We start from the raw sequence: 24,482 nt of genomic DNA on the forward strand, positions 1-24,482 counted from the left end.
TTCGGCTCCGGTGCGCTTTTCTCCAACTGGGCTCATGTGACGGACGCGCTCAGCTCAACGGCTACAGGGAAGGAGCCATCTCACTCTCCACGCCCACTACACACACACACACACACACACACACACACACACACACACACACACACGAGCCTGCTCTCTCTTTAACAGCTTCAGTCATGCACTGGGATGTTCTTGGTGAGTCGGACAAACCAACCACCAATAATGTTGATCACCAAATTAAGTCTTGCGTAAATCTTCTATTTAGCAAGTGCTTCACAGATCGTGCCAACTGAATCAAAGTTTCGCCGCAAGACGAAAGATTAAATGTAATTTTTCTCCAACTTTCACTTCCTAGAACAACTTCTCCAAAAAAGGAGATCCAGCAGATTGTTGTCTGTTTCGGGTGACTTTTATTCTCCCTGAAGCCTTGAACTGACCCTGTTTTACTGCCTATCAGTGAATGCGCCTACAGATACCTGAGATGCATACACTGATATTTGCAGCAGCAAACGTGCGACTTAATTTAGAGTATGCTGTTGTTATCACCCTTGAATCCCTCATGTCATCATTCCACAGACTAATTTAATATACAAAACACACTTTATTATCCTGCATTTTTTTCTCTTTCACATTACACTGAGGGCAATCACAGGATGGCACAGAAACACTGCTGCCTTTATGCATAGAACGAGGCAAGCTACTGTTGGATTACGCTGACACCTGAGGCCAAATGTTGGCCTGATATAAACCAGGGAACATGACACGTTCTACTCTAGTTCAGATCATGACTATACATGCCACCCTGCCGAACGTGTTTATCTAAAAGATTGACAAACCTTTGTGAGTTTTACGGTTGATTGTGTCAGAGTGTGATGTTTGTGCATGGTGCTCACAAAATTAATTTCCCTGAAGGAAAATGAATGAGCTTCACTGTGGTGCAGCCCCAACACTTGATGTGCTAAAGGAAAAAGTAGATACGGTGACATACAGCTGTAGGGAAATCTGTGTGCGCCACACGTGGGCTCAGTAAATGTGCTTATAACAAAGTGTGCAATGTTAGGCACACAGGTTTGACATTTAGGTTGAGGCCTCATTTTAAATTCCCTACAAAGAAAATGTCAATATTATGATATAATTACTTTACAATCATTCAAATTGTTTCATGATGATTAGGTGAAAATCTGTTATTTTGGCAAGCATGATACCCGACAAAATGTAACTCCCAGTTTAACTCCAGGTTTGAACATTAAGGACGTTTCTGCCTTGTGTGTATCATCTTGATGAGACAGTGATTTATATAGACCAAGGACTGAGGGCAGTGGGGGACATGGAGGCAGCGGGTGAGGAAGAGAGAGGAAGCTGGGTTGCTATAAGTAGATAGATAATTCATGAGAGAGGGAAACAGACAGACATAAAGAAATCAAATCAGTTTCAGAGTCACTTATGTGGGACAAAATAGATTAATCTCAATTTCAGTGTGCCCCCTGTACTTTATAATTTGTGACGTAATGTAATTTTGAAAGAGAATCACTGTTTATTCCATCTGAAATCACTCTTTGAAAATGTTGATGCTGAGATGACATGAAGACTACAGTACACTGAATAAAAAAGCTAAAAAACAAGCACTTCAACAGGTCTCTTCTGGCTATGAAATAAGTGTTACGATAGGAGACTAATAGTGACACAAATGGCTTAAAAATTAGTTTATTTGGTTTGAGAATATTTTTTTCTGTACAGTTTAATCCAGTTAAACAATTTCCTGGGAATTTATCAAATTCCCAGGAAGAAAGAAATCAAAGTTAACTAAAAATAGTTAAAACTTGCTTCTATATCTCGATGAAACCTTTTCATGATAATTTTTGAGTGACTAATGATTATTGGCCCTTTCCCTCTAGATTACATTTCGTAAAATTAATTAAAAAAAGATACGTATTATAAGAAGTTATAGGGAACTGAAACAGTCAGACAAGCATTTTCTTTGGAAGAAAGCTTTTGTGCATTCACCAGTCTGTGTTTACTGGAGGAACAAAAGAGAGCATCCATACGTCTTTATGTAAATCTGCATGTGAAAACAACACTGTATCCATTTTGTCCTATAGCCACATACATAGATAAAGGTCTGGACTCACTCTCATTCAGTCACACAGATGTGCATACACACACACACACACACATACACACACGCACTCTCACACACACACACACAGACTGACCATCTGTCGACAGGGAGTGGACAGAGGATGGGTGGTCCAGGAGACATTCACTGTCCCATCTCATGTTCCAAGAAAAGGATTCTGTTCCTTGTGACCGGTCCTGCGGAAAAAAAGTGTGTGTGTCAGTTAGCGTATGTCTACATCCATCTCAGTCTTGGAAAGCTTCCCATGCTTGTTTATGTTTCTATTTTCTGATTTCATCTACCACGCACACACAAGTATCCATCTTCGACATGTGAAAATCGTTTTGCTTTTTACCAACACTGACCACCTGTCACTCATACAGCAGCAGCAACCACATGAGGAGCACAAACAGCACTGGCGATATGATCCACAGCGCAAGCTTTTCGTCTAATGCACCGTATTAGAAGGAGAGGCATCATATGACGAGCCACGGAAGCCCTTAAATTACTCTGAGAGCACTCACACCAATAACTGGCATGAGAGTGATATCATGTTGTGTTCAGAGAGTACTGCAGTGCCGGCGGGTGCATTCCTTTTATGTCGTGTATTTGGTAAACAACTTCAAGTTCAACAAACCAGCATCATTATGTGCAATAAAGGTTCGGGCTGGTGAGTCGTTGCAGATATCCTTTATTCCGTTGTGTGCCTGCTGTGGGGATAAATGAGTTGGGTTCATGTTGTGCCAGAGTGAACCAGGCCAGATGGCAACGCACCCCTCTTCTTCCCGTGGGACTCCCTCATCTACGCTTTATTGATCTGATGTGTCTATCCCCCTTTTTCTATCTCTTTACTGTACACCCTCCCCTTCCTGTTTGCTAGCTGCCACAGCTCATAAAAAAGTAATAAGCATTCAATCTTGTTTGATTTAAAATTAGAATCTAATACATTTCTTTATCCATATGGTTGTTTCATTGTTTTATCTAATCAGATGCAACGTTTATCCTTTTCTCGCACACATAACTGGGTCGAAAAAATACACTTACACCCAAATCTTCAAATACAGACGCTTGGTCAGTGCCCTTCGGTGTACAGCACTTTCAGCTAACTCCAAAGTAAACCCACCCGCGTCATTATTAGACGCTCAGAGCAACTGACGTAGTATTAAGAGCAAGATAGTCCACACCAGCGCAGGTGGGATTGGAGATGGATGGATCAAACGAACCGCTCCAGTGTTATGCTGCAGTCCTACACGGACTCAATACGTAATATACAGTCAAGGCAACTAGGCTGTACACACTTTGCACACACATCACTAAGGCTTATATCGTTAAGGCCACTCACACAAACAAATATGTGTTTCTACTCCAGATAAAGATGCTCTGAAGCTTCTTCTCTGAACGTTGTTATTTCTAAATTTTACTACTACCATGAGCCTTGGTCACTTCCCTCCAAAACTCTCAATGACTGGATGAATGAATGAGTCTCCTCTGTTGAAGAGATTGTGACCTTTCAACTGTGACCTGACTTGAACCCAGAGAGAAGGCGAGTCCCACTGTGTCAGTGTCATGTTTAAGGCGTGTGTGCCCACATTGATGTTCTATATACAGTCGCGTCTGCAATTCCATCCAGCATGATATCCAAGCATTTGTCTAAAACATGTTTGCTTGCCCTCACTGGATCAATAGAAACAAATATATCGATTTCAACGTTTTATTTTTTTTTTCCTCTGTCGCTGAAGAGAGCCAACATTAAGGGGACTTTTTCTGGGGCTGAACAGGCCTTTGTATTGATCAAATTTGGGCAGACGCAGTTCGGTTTAACACACGCCGGGGTAAAAATGAGCCGCAGGCTGTGGACTGTCAATGCAGCCCATTATGCACTCAGAGACACACAAATTTAGCCGATATGAAGCAAGCACATGCACTCACAATCACAATAGTAACCTTCACCCACAGAAATCACAGAGGTACAGGATGCTTTGCGTGAAAGCTGACCCAGTGGATCTGTTAAGTAGATTCAAATATAATATGTTGTATAACATTCCTGCCAACTGCAATAAGACTTTATAATAAATCACCTCTGGCCAAATCATCCAGACTATAACACTGCTACACTGTTGTTTGTTTCCTGTGGTTAATCTTTGCACTACTGGTTAGTTTAGTTTAGTTTAGTTAATAATACCATACTATTTCTTTGTATTTAATGTGCATTTTCTATATTTAATATTTTTACTCTGTTATTTTTCTTGTATATATTGTGTATTTTTATACTTTATACTTAATATTTTAATTTGTTACTCTGTTACTTTAATTGCTTAGGTATATTTTTTTGCTGTAACAAACAAATGTCCCCTTGCGGGATGAATACAGTATCTATCTATCTATCTATCTATCTATCTATCTATCTATCTATCTATCTATCTATCTATCTATCTATCTATCTATCCATCTATCTATCTATCTATCTATCTATCCATCTATCTATCTATCTATCTATCTATCCATCTATCTATCTATCTATTTTAGCTCATGATTTAATCACTCACAAAAAAAAAGAGGCCATGACACTGACTCTGAAAATGTTATGGTAACAAATTGAACCATTGCACAAAGTATACATTTTAAATTATCATTTTTCAAAAATAAAAGTGTCTCTACTACTTATGGGACCCGGTGAGGTTGCTGTTTGGTTATGGCTGCTTGCTCAAATCAACTTGTATTGCTTGTTTCATTCTGCCATTGACTGCCTGTTGGCAACTCACTGACCACTCTTAACCGGCCCACAGCCGGTAGGGGGACACTAGTGATAACACAGCTGAGTGCATCGCTGAACGTCAGCCGCTACTCTGCAGCCAGAGACACAGAGTATTTTGTGCCTATTGGGTCTGCACTCTACTCGGTGCACCTCTTTAGTATTCTCAGGTTTAACAATTAGAAACAAACCTTGGGTGATGAAATCCAAAATATATGGTGCAGTAAATATATATTCTGACTTCAAATGCTGCTGTTGGTCACTTCTGTTTCTAGGGTAGACTCGCCTCAATAATGGTTTAGGGATGATGAGTTTGTGTACAGGTGGTTCAGTTGAAAAGCTGGTGCGTATTCACAGAAGTAAAACTTAAACACCAAAACACTATTATATCCTTACATCTTTCAAATATGTGTTATCATGATGTATCTCCTGGGTAATAGTTAACACAGGTTTTAAAAATGTCCTTTTTGGAATATTAGTTTTGTGTGATCAATAACATGCAGAATGGGAAAGAAAACTGTTAGTTGTATGTGAAACTAAAGCATCAATGTCTTGCTTATTCAGTTTCCATGCACACTGCCGATGATGATGCTGCCATGACTAAAACAATGCTGCCACCTGCTGAGCAGAAGACGCTCATCCTGTGAGAGATCACAGTCGTTCAGAGATGACACTCAATGTGAAAGGACACATCAGATTTGACTAGTAATCAGAAATTCTGGTTTTAAAAAAAAAGAAAAAAGATATAACGGTATTTGCATCACATTTATGTGTCTTTGGTCAACACATGATATGTCCCCTCAAAATAACAGAGCTCATGTTCTGTGCGTATAATTTGTATGTGCATGATTTTTATAAATATGTAAAGATTCATATCTGTGGAAACCAGCTTCTAATAAGGCATGCTTTAGAGGGGTTGTTCTGTCATTTGTCATTAATGGTTACTAAACACTCTATCTATCCATCCATCCATCAGTAGGTTTCTCTCCTCCCTTGATCACCTGACTTCTCTTGTCATCAGCCTCCTGCCTGCACAGCTGCTGCTCTTCAGCAGAGGACAATTTTCCAGATGCTCTTTGTCCGATCCTTGCCTGCCTTCTACCTGTTTCCTCCTCTGACTACCTGTTGCGGATGTCCTGCCTTCCTGCCTGCTGGTTCTTGGAGCTGTTGTTGCCTGATCCTGCCCGCCTGCCCGTGAGGATCCGTAAGCTGATCCTCACCCAGTACACTTCCTTTGAACCCTTTCTGTTGTGTGTCCAGTTAATGTGATGCCTGCTGCCAACAACCACTACATGATCGGTGAAATTATGAGAAAGACTCGCACATTCAAAAGAGTTAGGCCCGCTCTCTATCTTGTATTTTTCTGTCAGGATCGAGATAGTTGATCTGCAGATGGCACCGCAAGTGGACCCCACTGATACTCTCTGACCTCTTTACATTGTCTATGATAGTACGATGTCTTTAGTAGAAACAACACTTGTGGTGTTATTCAGTGCATGTATAGATTACAACATTGTGAGGCATCTCTATGTTCTAACTATCCTCACTGGTAAACAGTAGTTGTATACCTTTTTTTTTAAATTTACATTTTATGACGTATTATCAAGAACATCAAAACAAGTAAGTACTATGTATTATTTAAAGGAGTCGTATAATATTTAACAGCAAATTATATTTTGTTTCTATAATAGTGAACTTGTAACTTAACATGGAAATGCATGAAGTACAATTATAACATTTGCTTTACTGGTTTTATCATTTTAGAGAAAAATGAATTCAGGTGTAGCCTGATCGCCAGCTGCAGTGATTGCTGCTTTGTTCTGCTCATTTTGGCTTGCTGCCATAAATTCAGTAGATTAGGACTCCCCACTGTACTGTAGTCAGTTTATCCTCAAAATAACCCTGCAAGTCTTAAAACCAGCTCTGTTATAGCTCCTCTGGCTCAAAACCTCAGGGTCAAATCTCTTCTACTGGACTTTAATTGTTAAATCATGATATATTTTATTCTATTAGCAGTATTATTGCCAAATTCAATTATTTAGTTACTTCCTGTGTCCTCGATCAACCTACGAACTGAAGACTGAACTCAATGATCCATTCTGACATAATGCTGTTTATACTGTGGAATTAATGTTGCATTACAAATGAAAAGTTGCTGCTGGTGTCCTCTATTTACAGTGTTTAGTGTTTAGAATTAGTTATGGGCATGAGGTCTGGTAAAATAAGATATTTAGAATATTTATCTGCAGATTACAGTTTTTCTCACTCGCTTTGGCTCATCTTTTGAAACAGTCTTTTCTAACCTGTAAGTGCAAGTGTCACAACTGTTTCATGGGCCATCACAACTGTGTTGCACGTCTGCAAAAGGTAGTAACTCAACTAAAACATTTCATTCATGCTTCAAAATCTTGTAATTGTTTTAGTAAAGTGGCCAATGGCATCAAATTGAAATTGTTTTGTCGTTATGTGAGGCATACTTTTTCTTTACTTTTTTACTGCACTACTCTGTCAGCTTTAGTTATTTTAAAAAAAATACAGTTTTTCTCATTTGCTTTGGCTCAATTCTTGAATAACAATTCAAAACATTTGAAATCTCTGAACACAGATTTGTATCTCTCATTCTTGCTCATGGCTTGCTGTTTAGTGAAATTGTCTCTTTACAACTTCTAAACATTATTTTTGTGTTCAAGCCATCAAATGCAAAAATATCCATTCAATTCTCAAAATCTGTCAGACATACTGTACATAGATACATAGATAATCTATGACATTAATTTGTTGTTTTTTAGCACAGGCGTTTTTTTTGTTGCAGGATTTAGTTATTGTTTTGTCATAAATGTAATTGTGTAGCAAATTGTCAGTTCACTGTATATGACTTTACATGAAAGATTAAAGGTGAATTTTGTGTTTAAGTAACACATGCTACATGCTACACAAAGAAATGTACTGGCTACTTACAAATGTGTGTGTTTTTTTTTCTGTGTACTACAGTATTGTACAGTTTGGACTTTTCTAAGGAAACTTTTACCTACTGTTAAAATCTGAATCTAAAAAGCTTACTGCGATACAAGCTGGACAAAACATGCTTGTACAGTACAGTCAGAATCAACAGAAAAGTAAAACAAACCAGAGATTTGCATATAAGAAATATTTCCAGCATTGGTGATGAAACAACAACTAAACATTTTGACCAGTTTGACCCACACCATGACAAAACAACTTGTTGACTTATACTTTTAGTTACGGTAAGTGACATTTTTAAATAGGACTTCACTTATAATTGAGTAATTTTATATTGCAGTATTGCTGCTTTTACCAAAGCCAACGATCTGAAGTAAACGATCTGAATGCTCATTTCATAAAATCATTCAAGGCTTTTGTTAAATGTACAGACTAAGCAACATACATTGTGGCTTTGTATACACAGGTGCTCTTTGATATCTGCTGCCACATTTCTTTCATCGGTTTCGATCAGATATTGATAAGAATGCACATGGGATTATTTGTGCTGTAAATGTATGCGTGTGTAAATGCAAACATACAGCATTTGTGTGTGTGTGATAATCACAGGTAAAATCTCCAACAGATGCAACCCACAGCATGAAGGTTACATCATCGCTGGATGAATGGAACATCCAAATGTCACCAAAGGAAGACAAATGTGGTTACAATACGGTTAAATGTGCTGTTTCCTTTCACTTTAACAGAGCAAAAATGAACCTGAGTGTGCCTTTTACATCTCTTTAAGTCATTTTAGTTTTTTTGCCAGCAGGTTCAGTGTCATACTTTAATATAGAGGTGACTAATAGTCTCCGTTTCAAAAACAGTCTTGATCTCAGTTCCAGTCGACAGATGAACAGATACAAGATGTTGACCATCGTAAAGGGAGAGGACGAGAAGAAGATGAAAGGCGTCTTCATCCAAAGGTTGTCTCTGCACCCCCGTGGTGTTGAAGGTGAGTGTGCATGCCCAGCACCGTAATCCAAGTCTTTGTTGTCCTCACAAATAAGATAAGATGCTGGTTGGTTAATGACACAGTGCGACTGGTTTTCTGCACACACCAAGTCGCTGTATTTACTATCAATATTATGGGTGAGACCAAAACACTTATCTCTGTTAGATGTGTGGGTCAGAGAGAATTTGAATGTTCATATCAGTGTGTGTGCGTGTGTGTGTGTTCAAGTCCCTCCAATTATCAGGCAGCGTGCGCCCGCACATACACACAGAAGCAGCTTTAAAGAGGAGGTGTTTATAAAGTCATGCTTTTATGCCATTCTGGGGTCAGTCTCTTGTCACTGCTGAGTGCCTGCAGGAGGTAAGCGTCACCTTTTCTGCTGCAGTTATGAATTGTATTTGTGTAACAAAACAAGTAAAGCTGTAACTTGTAGGCATGATAGATATGGAAACTTCTTGTTAATCTACACACTAACTGTCTTATGGCCAGTGCTGCAGTGGGATCATTTTCAAAGATTAACGAGGTCTGTTTCGTCTTTCTCAAAATATGCCTGTACTACAAAGCTTTGCAATCATTTTTTTCAAGAAAGTAAGGCCCAGAAGGCATTGGATCTTGCAAATTTGATGAATTAATAATGTGGGATAATTGAGGAGGGAACATCATTACATAATGTCGAGCAATAATACTGAGGCTCTCAATGATCCAAGTCATGGTGACACAAACATTAAACCTGAGGGGAAAAACATCTCTGCGTGTGCAGTTATGTTTTCTTTGAAGAATGAAAACGAAGGATTATCTTCCAAAGTATAAGTTAACAATAACAAAAATATACTTTTTTTTGCACATTGGACACACACTGTTTCTTGAAACATCTATAAATATGTAAGTGTCTATGTGTGCCTATGTTTGCTTACAAATGTATTGTCATCTTGATGCCATTTCAGAGACTTGACTCACACAAAAATATATTTGCAGACACATCTGCACTTGTGTGTACACACTGTACTTTCACCTACTCATGTAACTTAAAGTATATTCATTGTACACGTAAGAACGTGCAAATTTGTACATAATGATTCACATATGCACACACGTGCACACACACACACACACACACACACACACACACACAGTAGATAGCATCCAATGGGTCTAATCTAATTCTCCCACCCCTTTGCTCAGCTGTGTTTTGGAAATAAATCATTCTGTTGTCTCAGACAACTTCAGCTCTCCGGTCCAGTCTGAGCTAAACGGACATCTCTGGAGATGTGTTACATAAGACTGAAGTCAACCGCCAACAGCAGCCTGAATCTATAGTTCTTTGTCTTCATTTATGAATGTCTATACTGCAAATTTAAACACGTATTCACTTCATTCATTCACTTCATTCATTACTACGTTCATGCAAAACTTTTGTGCTTTTAGTGTAACTTTAAGTAAAGATGAACTACATTCATTTTGGATTGCCAAAATCCACCCAAACGCACACATTTCATTCAAACTTTAAAATGTGTATGCAAGTGAATTCAAAGATCATATGGAGAATGTATTCTCTGTTAATATTATTTATTGTGCTATTGGACCAAAAAAAGTCTTAAAGTTCCTTAACTGTGTTCATTGGGTCTGTTCCAGCTTCGTGGAGCACCAAAGCCAACCCCAGTGCAGAGTGTCAGGTAAGGGGCAAACACACACACACACACACACACACACACACACACAGTGACACTGCATGCCAACCCCAGGCACACAACATGTATTGATAGTCCAAACATGTACAAGGCGAGATGCCATTCATGTCTGCACCGGAAACAGAGCATGGAGTCGCTGATTGTTGAGGCTGGACAGTGTTTACCCTACAGACACACGCAAGTGTCACCAACTTTCCACATTAGCCTGATCCATATCAACACTGGCGCTGCCAAAAGGATTATAGAACAGTAAGTCATGTGACACCCAAAATATCATCAGTGTGTCCGTAATGTAGTGAAGCATGAACGTGGTATTATCTGATCCTGCTCTGAAGGGAGCGTATCTCTCTTAGGGGCCACGAGGCATGCAAAATGATATCTCTGTTGCTCTCTGTACCCACAAGTGTAACCTTTGGCTGAAGGCAACAAGCTCAGAAGTATTCAGTAAGGTTTGTTCAATGTGTTCTGTGAAATGTAGGAAATCATAAAGTGATGTACAAATGGAGGGGTGAATTTTCTTGATAAGAGATTAAACTAATATAGCTGAAATGAAAATGAAAATATTAACATCACATAAACAGAAACAGAAAGCCATCATCTAGAACTCCTAAGCTTTTCCTGTTTTTACCAGTTTTTTTACAGTTTATTTAATTTATATTCTGTCTTCTTGTTTTAGCACATTTTACTTTTTTTCTGTGATTTGCTTTCTTGTTTTTACTGTAAAGCACTTTGTAATTGAGTTTAGAAAAGGGACATTGCTTATGTTTTTTTTTGTATCATTTACATCATTACATATCTTATTCATAAGGCATCATCTGCATTACAGCTATTGATACATCTGAGTAGTAGACATTATTGTCGTCTTATTTATAGACAGATTCTGTTTGCTCACATTTGTACATTGAAACAATTGAAAATGACTTTAAGTTCAAAGTCCCTTTTTGTGGTTCTTTGTTGAGCTGCAGTAGAGGGATATTAAGACAAAGATTGAAAGAATTTGGTGCTAAAAATACTGCAACTTGGTAAGACAGGAGGAACAATCACAGCAACCAAAAAACCCTTTCAATGTACATAAGGGCATTTGGATGTTGCTGTAAGTCCGACTTGAAATAATGTGAACCATCCTTTAACCTAAAAATAATTTACATTTACTTGATATAACAGCCATTTCCCATTTTCAGGTTAGACAGAGACAAAATATTCACTCACAGTGAAACACACTGACAGGTAGGAAGTGGCCAGTGAACCCACAGTTGTTCATCACATGCTCAGACTGTAATTACGGGAGGTTCAACTTTAAGTCATCCACCTTCCCCGTACAGATTTTCACTCTCCGTCTCACAGACACAAGCATGTTTTGTGCTTGTGTCCGACATTCATGTTCTTATCAGCCAGTGTTTACTTCTGTCTGTCTCTGGGCCTTCCTTCAGAGGTACGTGGAGCTGAAGGAGCTAATGAAGGACCCAAAGCAGCAGAGCTACTGGCAGGAGACGGGCCGATGGGCGGGATACGAGGAGAGCTTCGACCCTCAGGCCGGGGTGTGGGAGTCCTCGAGCATCTCCTACCTCACCTTCAAGAGCCTCATCCAGCTCCGACGCACCATGAACACAGGTCAGAGGAGTTTTAACTAAAAAACAATCTGTCTACTTACAACTATTGTCAGTGGTAGAAAGTAAAGAAGGACACACAAGTACTGTGTTAAGTGAAATGTTAGACACTTGACTTGTGTAATTCTAGTTTGTGCTTCTTTACTCCACTACTTTAAATGTTGCAGCTGGTAACGGGCTGACTAGAGACTACTGGGTAATTGAATCTTTCATAATGCATCATAGTGTGTTTGTTGATTATATTTTGTAACTATAATCTGAATCTGCAAAGTACTAAAGCTGTACAGTGGAGTAAACCATTGAAGACCCAAAACTTAACCCTTGAAATGACACCGGCATTCCCAGTGCTTCTTCTCATTTTATCTGAACCTCGCCTCAAACCACAACCACACCGCGCCCCCCCCCCCCCCCCCCCCCCCCTCTGTGTGTGCAACTCTGAATATTTTCCTATGTGTTCCTTTGTCAAGGTGTGATAATATTTGACTGTGAAGAGCGGACACTGTCCGGCATCGCAGAGAAGATGGTCACTGAGATGGTTAACAAGAAGGAGATCAGACCTGGGGACCGGGAGGGAGTGCTGAAATCTCTGCTTCAAAACTGCAGGTATCCTTCCAAGACATCACCCAACAATGACTCAAACATAAATGACCTACATTTATGACGCTGTTACCCAAAGCTGCTCAGAGAAAGTTAAACACAACACGTAACTACTGTGGAGATCACACCTGTAATTATGAAACACTGTCTCTGACCATCAAACCACTGCTTTAGCCTTATTCAAGGTGACCAATGTGTACTGTAGTTACCTCCCGCTTCTAAAGGGTCTATACTCTTACTGTTGTTCAATAAGCAAAGTAATCTAAAGGGAAACTAAACCAAAGATCACAAGGCTTATACAAGATGCCTAATCCCCTATTTTGTTGAATGATTGCTATGTAAATAAATGCGCACACTCCTTACTCCTGTACTTGGGACTACCAGAGAATACGTTAATCGCCTTCAGTCTTCAACCAATGACGTCTTTTTTTCCCCTGCAGCCAATCAGATGACCCGGAGAGCCAAGCCCTGACTGACGGGGTGGACCTGCAGAAGTTTTCAGTCAAGGACAGAGTAAGTTCTTCCACTGATCTGACGAGATAACATGAGATAACATGATTTGATATCATAACAACGGTGAGACGGTGGCAGTGATGTGAAAGTGATTTCTGGGGTCAGACCATTTAGAAAGTCCGTTCAGGAGTAAAGCTTGTAGAGATTTCTGTTTCTTTTAGATGCATTTAGATTTCTTGTTCTGATAAACATTCCCTCAGTTTATTTTTTGGATCAATTTATCTTTTTAATGTCTGCACATAATGTTTTATTTATCTTATTCAATTTCAAGGGCTGTGACACAAGTCTTGATGTGTTCAGGAAGTATTTTCACACAGCTGTAATGCTCGGATTGTAATTTCCTCCTGGGAAAGAAGTGCAAAAATACAATTTCACATAATTGATAGATCATCTAAAGCTGTTGTAGTTTTTAAGAAGCACAGATGTTCAAGGCAAGTTACACAGGCATGATTTAGTGATAATGATGTGGATGGGAAATAAACATTAACCCACTAGGTCTGCTCACTCTGTGTTCGTTTAGAGGGATGAATCTGACCGCGTTGAGGCCTCCATGGTGCTCGTAGGTAAGCCAGTGTTTGCATTGTTTTCATTTAGGATCTGGAGTACAGTATGTGTGTTTGTTGCTGCAAAAGCATTTCTATCTGTTTGAACCAGGAGCCTTGGACTTTCTAGAAAGGCCTACAGTCGTGTTTGTGCGTCTGAAGGAAGCTGTGGAGCTCGACTCTGCCTTGGAGGCCCCGGTGCCTGTACGCTTCGTCTTTGCTCTGGTTGGCCCCAGCAAGAGTGACATGGACTACCGCGAGACCGGCCGTGCTATGGCAGCACTGATGGCTGACAAAGTGAGTTAACTGACACTTTCTCTCTGCAGATCTAAAACGTGTGAGCAGTGACACAATAACAGAAACAGACTCCGGGTAAATTCAGGGTAGTCTAAGTTCAACTGGCTGAACAAGTCAAAGTCCTGATTTTAGTCAACATAAGGTAAGCCACAAGTGAGTCCAAGTTCAGGATGTAAGTTCCATAACACTATATATTAGATTGTTCAGATGCTGCCTGAAAAAAATCTCTGACTTTACAGGGTTTATTTTTGCAAAACACTCCAAACAATGAAAACTTTGCAGACAAAAGGAATGTTTAGAACGTGGACTGCAACTCTGCACCAAAGTTATTGATTGTATGAAACGGGTAAATGCAAACTCCCTGACCCTGCAATGGGCGGTCCTAATCTCCCCTCTGCTATCTCCATCCCAGATGTTCAATCAGGTAGCGTTTCGGGCAAAGAGCGCCCGTGAGCTGATGGATGCCGTGGCCAACTTCATGGACTGCAGCATCGTCATCCCGCCCACAGAGATCCAGAACGAAGCGATGCTCAGCTCCATTATCAGCTTTCAGAAGAAACTACTGCAGGACAGGTTCCAGTCCTCTGATCCCACCATCCGCCCGGACTCCAAACCTCGAAGGGGTGAGTGCTATTGACACACACTCAAAACTACAGTATAGAGTGGTAGTAGTATCAACAAAATGGAAATTGTTTCCCCCTCTAGTTTCCATCTCTTCTGGTCGCTCATCTGAAGACCCCCTGTCCCGTACTGGTCGCCCATTTGGTGGGATGATGCGAGACATAAAGAGGCGCTACCAGTACTACAAGAGTGACATCACAGATGCTCTTAACACCCAGGTCCTTGCTGCCATCATTTTCATCTACTTCGCCGCTCTGTCTCCCGCCATCACCTTCGGAGGACTGCTGGGTATGTGTGCATATTTGTTGAGACGTGGTGTTGCTGTTGCATGCTATGATCATACTTTGCCCTCATCTTTGCCACTACAGCTGATAAGGTGGAAAACATGATGGGCGTTTCAGAGCTCCTCATCTCCACCAGCATTCAGGGGATCATCTTCTGTTTCATCGCTGCTCAGCCCGTCCTGGTCATCGGTTTCTCTGGTCCTCTGTTGGTATTTGAGGAGGCCTTCTTCGCTGTAAGTTATAGCACTGATTCATTTAGGTGAACTGTCTCTTCTCATCTATATGATGCCACTGAAGTTCATTCTTATGACAGATTTTTTATATATTCTACATTTTTGAATAGCACAACCCATTATTTCTTTAATTCATTTGCTTGGTCAGAGTTCAACTTATCCCCAGTTTCCTTCATTCAGTTCTGCAAGTCCCAGGACATTGAGTATATTGTGGGCAGAGTGTGGGTCGGAGTGTGGCTGGTCATCATTGTGGTGATCATTGTGGCCTTTGAGGGCAGCTTCCTGGTGCGTTTCATCTCCCGCTTCACCCAGGAAATCTTCTCCATCCTCATTTCCCTCATCTTCATTTATGAAACCTTTGCCAAGCTAGGGAGGGTAAACCATCTTCATCCATTTCACACATTTCATCTGTCCAAATGAAATCTGAAACATTTCACTTCTGTGAACAGAGTTTCTGTCTCTCAAGGCCAGATTATAATCTTTCTACATCTACTCTCGTTCTTCTCTTTAGACCTTTGAGGCTCATCCGCTGATTCTGAATTACGATCATGTGAATGCAACTCTAGAAAATCCCTGGCATCCAAAAGTGGAAAAGGTGGTCATGTATGACAACGATACCGGCAACACGTCTGTTATTATCAACACCATTAAGGCATCTTACCCCAACACAGCCCTGCTCTCCATGTGCCTCATGTTAGGCTGCTTCTTCATTGCTTTCTTCCTGCGCCAGTTCAAGAACGGCACTTTTCTTCCTGGAAAGGTGAGTTGTGTCCACAGGCCATTACCAGCTTGTTTCACAAAAGTCAGTGAGGAGTTTATTTCTGTCATCAGCTGTTTAATTAAATTCTTAAATCTTTAGAAGTTGATCTGATCTGTGCTTATCAGGTCAGACGTTTGCTTGGTGACTTTGGTGTGCCTATTGCCATTTTTCTCATGATTGTCGTGGACTACAGCATTGATGATACCTACACTCAGGTAGGCCCATATAAACAGGTTTTGCTTGCTGTAACAATTCCTCCTGTTTATCCTGGCCATTAAAAGTTGCCTTCCTAGTGTGCTTTCAGTGTAAATCATGAGGGACAACGTCCACAGTCCTATTTCTGTGCAAAAACACATTCAAAAGTTTATCTGGAGCTAATATTTATATCCAAATTAATCAAATCAGGTGAATATCGGACAAAACTAGTCTTTTTGGTAAATAAAAAAATATTTCTTTAGTTACTGTCCACTGCAGCCCAAACAGAAAACAGGGAATTTTACTTTATCAACATTGTAACTGTGGAAGATATTGACTTGATCTGATTAACTCAGACTGCTTAGGTCTCATATTATCTCAAGCTAAACTGGATTTTTTTCCCTCCCATCACGTCCTTTGATAATGGCCAGTATGCACATATGCTCAATATTGTTTCAAGACAGAGAAAAGTTGTGAATCCATCCTTTAACACGTGTTAAAAACTGGTGTCTTTCTTTACAGAAACTAGTGGTTCCCAAAGGTCTGATGGTGTCCAATCCATCCAAAAGAGGCTGGCTCATCAACCCCTTCGGAGAGCACAAGGCGTTCCCGGTGTGGGTGATGTTCGCATGCTGTGTGCCGGCCCTGCTCGTCTTCATTCTGATCTTTCTGGAGTCTCAGATCACAACGTGAGTCATTACATCTCAACAACAATGTCACTCACTGAAGTATCAACCTCAGAATGTCTTAAACCAAACTTGATTCATATGTTATATCTGTTAACAGTCTGATTGTGAGTAAGCCGGAGAGAAAGATGGTCAAAGGCTCAGGGTTCCACTTTGACTTGCTGGTTTTAGTCGGCATGGGAGGGCTCAGTGCAATATTTGGTGTGCCGTGGCTCAGTGCTGCCACGGTGCGATCTGTTACCCACGCCAATGCTCTCACCGTCATGAGCAAAGGACCAAAACCTATAATTGAGAAGGTGATGGAGCAGAGGGTCAGTGGCATTCTGGTGGCATTGCTGATTGGTAGGTGCTGTCTAATCATCCATGTATCTTTTCTAAGAATATACAGGTCTGTCATTTAAACACTGTACACTTTGCTTCATCTGAATGTCATTTTGCGTCAAGGTCTGTCAATTCTGATGGAGCCGATCCTAAAGTTGATTCCCATATCGGCCTTGTTTGGGATCTTTCTCTACATGGGAGTTACGTCACTCAATGGCATCCAGATGTGGGATCGTATCCTGCTTCTGCTCATCCCGAAAAAATACCACCCCAATGAACCCTACGCCACCAGAGTAAGAGTCCCATGACTGCATAATAACTAAAGTGCATGGACTGTTGCACTTCAGATTAAGCGCACCATATATATACCAGCATTTGTGTTCAGAGTAATGTGCTTGAGAATAACAGCATTCATATGAACTCATATCATTTGATGGTACATGTGTTGGCCACCATTAGAGCCAAAAAGCATGTGCAGTCATGTCCATCTGATTAATATTTTGACATATTGGCTACAGGTGAGCACAGGACGAATGCACTTGTTCACGGCCATCCAGATAGTGTGCCTTGCAGTTTTGTGGATTGTTAAATCCAGTCCAGTATCCCTCGCACTTCCCTTCATACTCATCCTCACCATTCCTCTACGCATGTTTATGACTGGGCGTTTCTTCACTGAACTGGAAATGAAATGTGTAAGTGGATACCGCCTGTCATTTGAATAAATCAATGCAGATCGAAGCAGTATTAAGCATTCATTTTTCTGTGTCGTTTGTGTTTTAGTTGGATGCTGAAGACGCCAAAGTGACATTCGAGGAGGAGCCGGGGCAGGATGTATACTGTGAATCTCAGATGCCATTGTAGATGTCTTCCATGACAGCTATCATGCTAGAAATACTTTTATTTTCACAAATAGATGTTTATTTTATATATGGCTCAAATGAATGTTTCATCCACCTATAAGCACAAACATGTTTTGAGTTGTTTCATGAAACATGACTTTATAGTGTCGATATGGATGAAGATTAATATTAATAATGGTCTTGGTCAAACATTCCTGAAGAGTTTTCAACAGTCACTCAGGTACAAAAGCTGGAAATATTCATGTAAATTGACATTTTTTTACAAAGAAAGAAAGACATTTTAAAGAGGCACTGGTACACCAAAAATATAATTCATGTTTGCCATTAAAAAAAAGGACGGATTGGATGCTCAATGGAAAATATTGTAGTGTTATCGTAGCCAAAGATTTTTGTTTTTCAAAGCAATTGCGCATTGAATGTAATGTTGTTACACGTGCCACTTAAGTTATTGTTGTACTCGCTTGATGCGAGTAAAATCTTAACTCTGAATAAAGTAATTCATGATTTATAAAGCAAGATGTCAACAAAGTGTAGATATTTTAGCAAGAATGTTAAAACTGGTAACACTGGAGAGAACGCCACTGTTACTCAATTAATGGAGAGGGAAATATTGCGTGTTGTTAAGTTTATAATGTGTGTAATGTTGCTCTTCTTGTCATCTCTCTATAAATAATAAAAAAAATGACCATCAACTTAGTCATTGGGTCCTGTTTGCTTTTAATTGGCTTTAAAGAAAGCCGGGACCAATCAAATGTTCTGCCGATCCTATTTATAACTTTTTCTGTAATATTTTTTATCATTGATTACTTCTCACTTTGGCAATTAATGAACAATAAGAATGGGACACCAGAGAAAAGCTCTACAATCAAATACATCTTTGTATGACACATTTATTGCATGTAATGTTGCTATAAAATGAAATAATGTACAGTAAATGAATATACAGACAGAGTTGTCCCTGGTAATTCAAGCTATGTTCATAAGCTTTGTTATTCAGAGATATCTCAAGCTAACCTTAGAAAGTCAAGGCAATAATGAAGGTTAAAAAGTTATTTGGTAAACCAAAATATATATAGTATTTAATATAATATAGTTGTTATCATTATTCAGATGATTTAGTGCCACGATTCAACACTCTCCAGGTCAGTAGGGGGCGCTTTGTAACTGCAACTCTGCTCAAACGTCAACCGCCGCCAATAAACACGAGGAAGAAGAAGATTACGTTCATTGGCTGGCTTTTGGGTTACGCTCGTTTCTGATTGGTTGCTCCTCAAGAAGGACCCGCCTACAAAACATGGAGGGAAGCACTGGTGAATGTTGTTCTCTGCAGCTCCATGTGGTGTTCTTGTCCTGATGACGACCGTAACGTGAATATATATTTGGGTTAAATATCGCTAGATTTGTTAATGAACTTAAACCTCTTGATATTTTTCGATATATTCTTGATAAGTTTGCGGGAGTCACGTGCTTTGACCAGAAGTTCTGCCCAGTTTGCATCCAGTTAACAGTAACAGAAAGACTTCCACTGGAAACACGTTGTATTGGACACAATGGGGGGAAGTGGGACTGAAGAACCTGGTGGGTATACTTAAATACATCTTTCTTTTATAATGACTTATATAACACTATATAAATTACTAAAAGGGTTCCTGTGTTTTTCTTCCTGTGCTGTAACTACAGGGTGGACCAAGGAAAACCTCCAGAAGCTTCTTGCTGTGATGAAAACCAGCATCCCAGAAAATGAGAGAAAGCACACATACATCAGTGCACTGAAAAACATGAACTGGAACATGGTGGCTTTCCCCCCTTTCTCTCCTGAAGCATGCAAAGAAAAGTGGGGACAGATTTTGCAGAAAGTGAGTCACAGTTTAACTCTTAATTTACAGTTGACAAAAACAGTTTCACCGCTTTCAATCATAATCAACAAACTTAAGCAGAACTAGTTGCCCAGTAAGTTTAAGTCAGTCTCATTAGTCTTCGCTGTGATATTTTTGTTGTTCTTGCTCAGATGGCTAAGATTCGGACCCTCACAGAGCTCCTCGTTGAAGCTGAAGGTGTCATTTCCAATCCTGCCACGAACATTAAGGTAAGCACAGCACAATCCAACTTTAGAAAGCTTAATATTGTGAATATATTTCTCTCTGCAGGTATTCATTTTAAGTACTGCTTAGGTCAAAACTGTAATGCAAAACTGTAATGACTCATCAGTCTTGAAGCCTGCGCTCTGTGGAGAGCTCACCTCACCTGGATGCTTCATTCTTTGATTACTCTTACACGTCAGATCCATCCAGAGCACCCAAAGAGACCCGCCCCTCCAAATGCCATCTTTTTAGAGGAAAATAGGCCCGCGTATCTCAAGAAGCACCCAAAAATGAGCCGCCAAAAGGTATTCAAGAACCTAGTCCAGAAGTACCAGATGCTCCCAGATGAAGAGAAGGTACACTCAGTGAAAGGCTACCACTCAAACAACACATCATTTATTGTTGCCTTAGGAATAAACTCTGTAATGATCATCAATAACTGACATTTTCCAGGCTCAATATGTGGAGAAATTTCAGCTTGCAACCGAGGAATACACACGAAGGGTGCAGGCGTTCAGGTACTAGATTAACACGCATACCGTCCCATATGATCACGTGATTTGGCCCAGAATGCCAGTTTAAAGTCCGGTGTCAAAACTAATTCTTTGTCTTTCAGTAAACAATATAGAACAATTCCCAAGGGCAAGGCTGTAAGGGATCGACCTTCCATCTCAAAGAAGGTTACTAAAGAAAGAGAAGGCATGCCACTCCAGCCTCCTTCGTAAGCCACACACTCCACATTGACACTTGTTTTGCTTTTTTGTATCTTCATAAATCAGCAGCTTGTACCTCTCTCAATATTTTTGATCATATTTACTCTTTTTCTTTTTTTTTGTACACGAAAAAATGCCCCGACTATGGCTCAGGAGATAGAGCGGTTCATCCTTTTAAATCCTAAGGTTGTCGGTATTATTTCTGGTTCCTCATGACTGCATCTAGAAGTGCTCTTGAGCTGAACCTCAAGTTGCTCCCGATGGGCAGGCCGGCGCATTGCGTGGCAGCTCTACCAGCATCAGTGTATGAAACATACGGATTGAGCGTGTGGTATACTCAATAGTTCTTGCCAGTCATTAAGTTTGAAGAAGTCCATTGGAGAAGCAGCCATACCTATTTTACTTTGTGTAAATCTTTGTATCTTTGTAAATGAACACAAAACCAACTAATGCTAACAAGCCGTTAACTCACAAGTAACTGACCAACTGTTTGTGTGTGTGTGTGTGTGTGTGTGTGTGTGTGTGTGTGTGTGTGTGTGTGTGTGTGTGTGTGTGTGTGTGTGTGTGTGTGTGTGTGTGTGTGTGTGTGTGTGTGTGTGTGTGTGTGTGTGTGTGTGTGTGTGTTTTTTTAGAAATGGATATAGACTATACTGCAAAGAGCAACGTTCTTCCAAGAAGGGTTTGGAAGGAAATAATTGCATAGCTATGTGGGCCCACGGTTGGCGAGATATGACTGAGAAACAAAGGAACACGCTCAACACGCGCAGTGCAGCGGTAGGAACTCAAACTTTTGAGACGGCAACAATAGATTAGGAGGTTTGGTTACAGTGAAAGTCTGAATGTAAAATAATCTGAATGAAACACTTTTATCTCTTTCAGTTGAAGAGGCAATACAATGTCGAGCTGGATGCATATCTAAAGGTAAGTCATTTAGAAAACTACCGTTGCAGCAGTGAGCTGATGCTGTCACACATTGTGTAGCAATAGTGTTCATGTTCCTCAGAATTTTGATGCGGAGAAGCAGCAGCAGATCCTAAATGAGACCGGCGTCAAAAGACCTAAAAAGTCTACGGTGAGAAGTATTTTCATGGTTCCTGCACACATCTGGTAGTTGGTCCTAAGAACAAATGTTGCGTACTTGCAGACGTGCTGTCACTTCTGTTAAAAAAAGCAGAGAGAGGCTGTTTTAACTCTTGGTTGACTCATTTGCCAACAGGTTTGGGTGGCTTTTTGTTGATTTAATAGAAAATGTGTTTGCTTTTCCATCTGTTAATTGTTTATTGTTCAGTTGTTTATCTCTTTCATTCTACCTCATACAAAGAACAGCTTATACTCAGAGGGGATAGATTGTTGAGTTGTGCTCTCTTCACTTCAATAAAATAACTTTGGACTGCAGGACAATAAGAGCAAAGTGCAAAAGAAAATTACTGGGGAGCCCAAAATGTCATTTCGGTGAGCATGATCGTCATACATTTATACCCTTAAGATACACAGAATTTATTCAAACAAATCAAACTCTTGGTTGTCTACCTGCAGACAAACTTGTGACTGAACAATTTCTTTACTCGCAGATCTGCCTGCGGAATTTTCTGCAAAAAGCAGATGTTACTTCTGAGGGAGAAAATCCCAAAATCAAGGGATCGCTTCGCCGTGGTCAACAAAATGTGGGCCGACCTCCCGAAAGCGCAGAGGAATTGCTACGAAAAGGAAGTACTTGAAGAGAATAGAAAATACTCCGTGGTGCTTCAGAAGTGGTTTGAGGTATAAAGAACCCTCTCTTTCTAATGATTTTTATTCTAGGCAGGTTTTTTTTAACTCTAAACTGAGAGCTCCTTTAACATTTGTCACCTTTTTACGTTCTTCAGACGCTGCCGGCAGCAGAGCAGCAATTATATCAGAGACATAACCCCAGCGTAAGCGCCTACACAATTTCAAGTACTCTTTTGTTTCTTTCTTTAAAAGGCTTTTTTTTTACTTTTGATAATATGCTTATCTTTGCAGAAAAGTAAATACCTTGATTTCAGCCAAATGAAGGATTATGAGATACACGAACCGTGTGGTTCTGTCTACAGACCATCAGTAAGTTGAATTGTTGGTACATGCAAAGTAATATATTCTTCTTAACTGCCCTTTCATGATGTGACCAATGCAAAGCTCTCTGTAGGCTGTCGTATAGTGACATTTAGAGTAAATATATTTTTATCTGAAACTATTCATAAGGTTTACTTATGAATTTTAAATAAATGCTGAATAGTATGTGGTCAACAGTACAAGGTAAGGAACTTCGTAGTTTTGGGTCAACTATCTAATTTATGTCAAAAGGGAATAATAATTGGGAATAAAATGACCTAATTCCTAGAATGAAGAGAACACAGGTTTAAAAAGCTTTATTTTCAGTCCACATTTCTTTTACACCATGCAGGATTCAGAAGATGAAGACACCACAGACAGCAGTGACGAAGAAGAGAACCATGTAGAGTATGATGAGGTTAGTAACACCACAACATATTTTTGTGATTTTTGTATTTCATTTTGCAACAGGTGTTGTAAATACCCTCTGTTGATCTACAGGTTGAGGAGGAGGAAGAAGACAACGATGACATCGTTTTTGAGATGTTTTAATATGGTGATGAGATGGACAGCAGATCATCACACACACACACGCATGTCAAGTTCAGAATTCTGATTTGAAGCAATAGTCTGGTCGCTCCGGTGTCTGACTTTAATGCCACATTGTGTCGTGGCCATGTTGGCTGGAAGGTTGCCGCCAATACTCCTGAGTTCACTGGATTACAAAGTGCCCGAGGGCCACACCTGTTATATATTATTATAATGTAACAGTCAAATTACTTTTAAAAATCTGCTTCACGTTATCTCAAATGTAGGACTTTGGCAGAACATTGATGTGTTTATGTAGGACCATAATGAGAAGCTTGAGAAATGCATGTCTTGGTTCTTTAAAGGTGAATCCTGCTTTATTACCAAACTTTGAGGACATGAGAATGTTTTAAGACCAGCGATGTTTTGTCCTATATTGTGCTTACATGTTCTGTGTGAACTAGTTCAAAGTAACACACAATAAAATCTGGGTCTATTTGATAATCTGCCTTTGGAATGCTGTTCACAGTGCACACAGATTGGGGAAGTTAAATGGTGTTTCACAGAGGAGTTCATTTTTGCTCAATGGCCCGCAGACAGATTAATCCAACCTTTACCACATAATATATACTACTATATACATCAAGACACTTTATTCCAACATTACTCGGCCAATTTGTCTTCTGCTTTTAACAATGACAACATACATGGCTGAAAAGATTTTAGAGCGAAAGTGTGACCAGGGAAAATGTACTGTCAGGTCTTAATGGGTTTACGGGATTACCAAGGGGTTTAATTGTGCAGATAAACAAGAATATACTTTATCAAGCGTTGTTTTCTTTTCTTTTTTATTATTATTGGTGAAAAACCTTGCATTTGTTCGTGAATCGTGTTTAAAAAAATCCAATAAACATGTTACATAAAGATTCGTCTTGGATTGTCTGATGTAGTGAAGTAACAATGCAGAAACCAGATTAGTTTTTTTAAATACCATGTTTTTTTATGACAACTACAAACCCGAACAAAGGGCCAATTTAACGCCTAAATTGCACGGGGTAACTCG

At 39.9% G+C, this 24,482-nt stretch overlaps 2 protein-coding genes across 2 annotated transcripts; both read left to right on the forward strand.

Moving 5' to 3' along the window:
- The first annotated feature begins 11,962 nt into the window (after positions 1 to 11,962).
- Positions 11,963 to 18,693, forward strand: slc4a1b (solute carrier family 4 member 1b (Diego blood group)). Its single transcript, XM_079183314.1, has 16 exons — positions 11,963 to 12,122; positions 12,586 to 12,721; positions 13,156 to 13,228; positions 13,749 to 13,791; positions 13,883 to 14,067; positions 14,480 to 14,690; positions 14,773 to 14,976; positions 15,057 to 15,205; positions 15,386 to 15,580; positions 15,717 to 15,965; positions 16,091 to 16,180; positions 16,683 to 16,849; positions 16,947 to 17,188; positions 17,291 to 17,460; positions 17,686 to 17,859; positions 17,948 to 18,693. Exons 1-16 carry the CDS (start codon positions 11,966 to 11,968, stop codon positions 18,026 to 18,028), a joined length of 2,526 nt encoding a protein of 841 aa, XP_079039440.1. The 5' UTR covers positions 11,963 to 11,965; the 3' UTR covers positions 18,029 to 18,693.
- A 647-nt stretch (positions 18,694 to 19,340) lies between these two features.
- Positions 19,341 to 24,284, forward strand: LOC306713570 (upstream-binding factor 1-like protein 1). Its single transcript, XM_079183317.1, has 15 exons — positions 19,341 to 19,605; positions 19,708 to 19,883; positions 20,036 to 20,113; positions 20,309 to 20,464; positions 20,562 to 20,626; positions 20,725 to 20,829; positions 21,454 to 21,595; positions 21,701 to 21,742; positions 21,825 to 21,893; positions 22,218 to 22,273; positions 22,393 to 22,582; positions 22,687 to 22,734; positions 22,823 to 22,900; positions 23,244 to 23,309; positions 23,393 to 24,284. Exons 1-15 carry the CDS (start codon positions 19,578 to 19,580, stop codon positions 23,441 to 23,443), a joined length of 1,350 nt encoding a protein of 449 aa, XP_079039443.1. The 5' UTR covers positions 19,341 to 19,577; the 3' UTR covers positions 23,444 to 24,284.
- Positions 24,285 to 24,482: the final 198 nt, after the last annotated feature.

This window comes from Pholis gunnellus, assembly GCF_910591455.1.
Source record: "Pholis gunnellus genome assembly, chromosome: 21".
Lineage (NCBI taxonomy): Eukaryota > Metazoa > Chordata > Actinopteri > Perciformes > Pholidae > Pholis > Pholis gunnellus.

Bases quoted from the DNA above. Each gene is read 5' to 3' on its own strand.
- slc4a1b (XM_079183314.1), top strand. From the start codon at position 11,966: ATGAAGGACCCAAAGCAGCAGAGCTACTGGCAGGAGACGGGCCGATGG. The intron at 15,206-15,385 runs GTAAGTTATAGC...TCCTTCATTCAG, and splicing joins TTGAGGAGGCCTTCTTCGCT to TTCTGCAAGTCCCAGGACAT. The intron at 17,860-17,947 runs GTAAGTGGATAC...TTTGTGTTTTAG, and splicing joins CTGAACTGGAAATGAAATGT to TTGGATGCTGAAGACGCCAA.
- LOC306713570 (XM_079183317.1), top strand. From the start codon at position 19,578: ATGGGGGGAAGTGGGACTGAAGAACCTG. The intron at 20,465-20,561 runs GTACACTCAGTG...GACATTTTCCAG, and splicing joins TGCTCCCAGATGAAGAGAAG to GCTCAATATGTGGAGAAATT. The intron at 23,310-23,392 runs GTTAGTAACACC...GTTGATCTACAG, and splicing joins ACCATGTAGAGTATGATGAG to GTTGAGGAGGAGGAAGAAGA.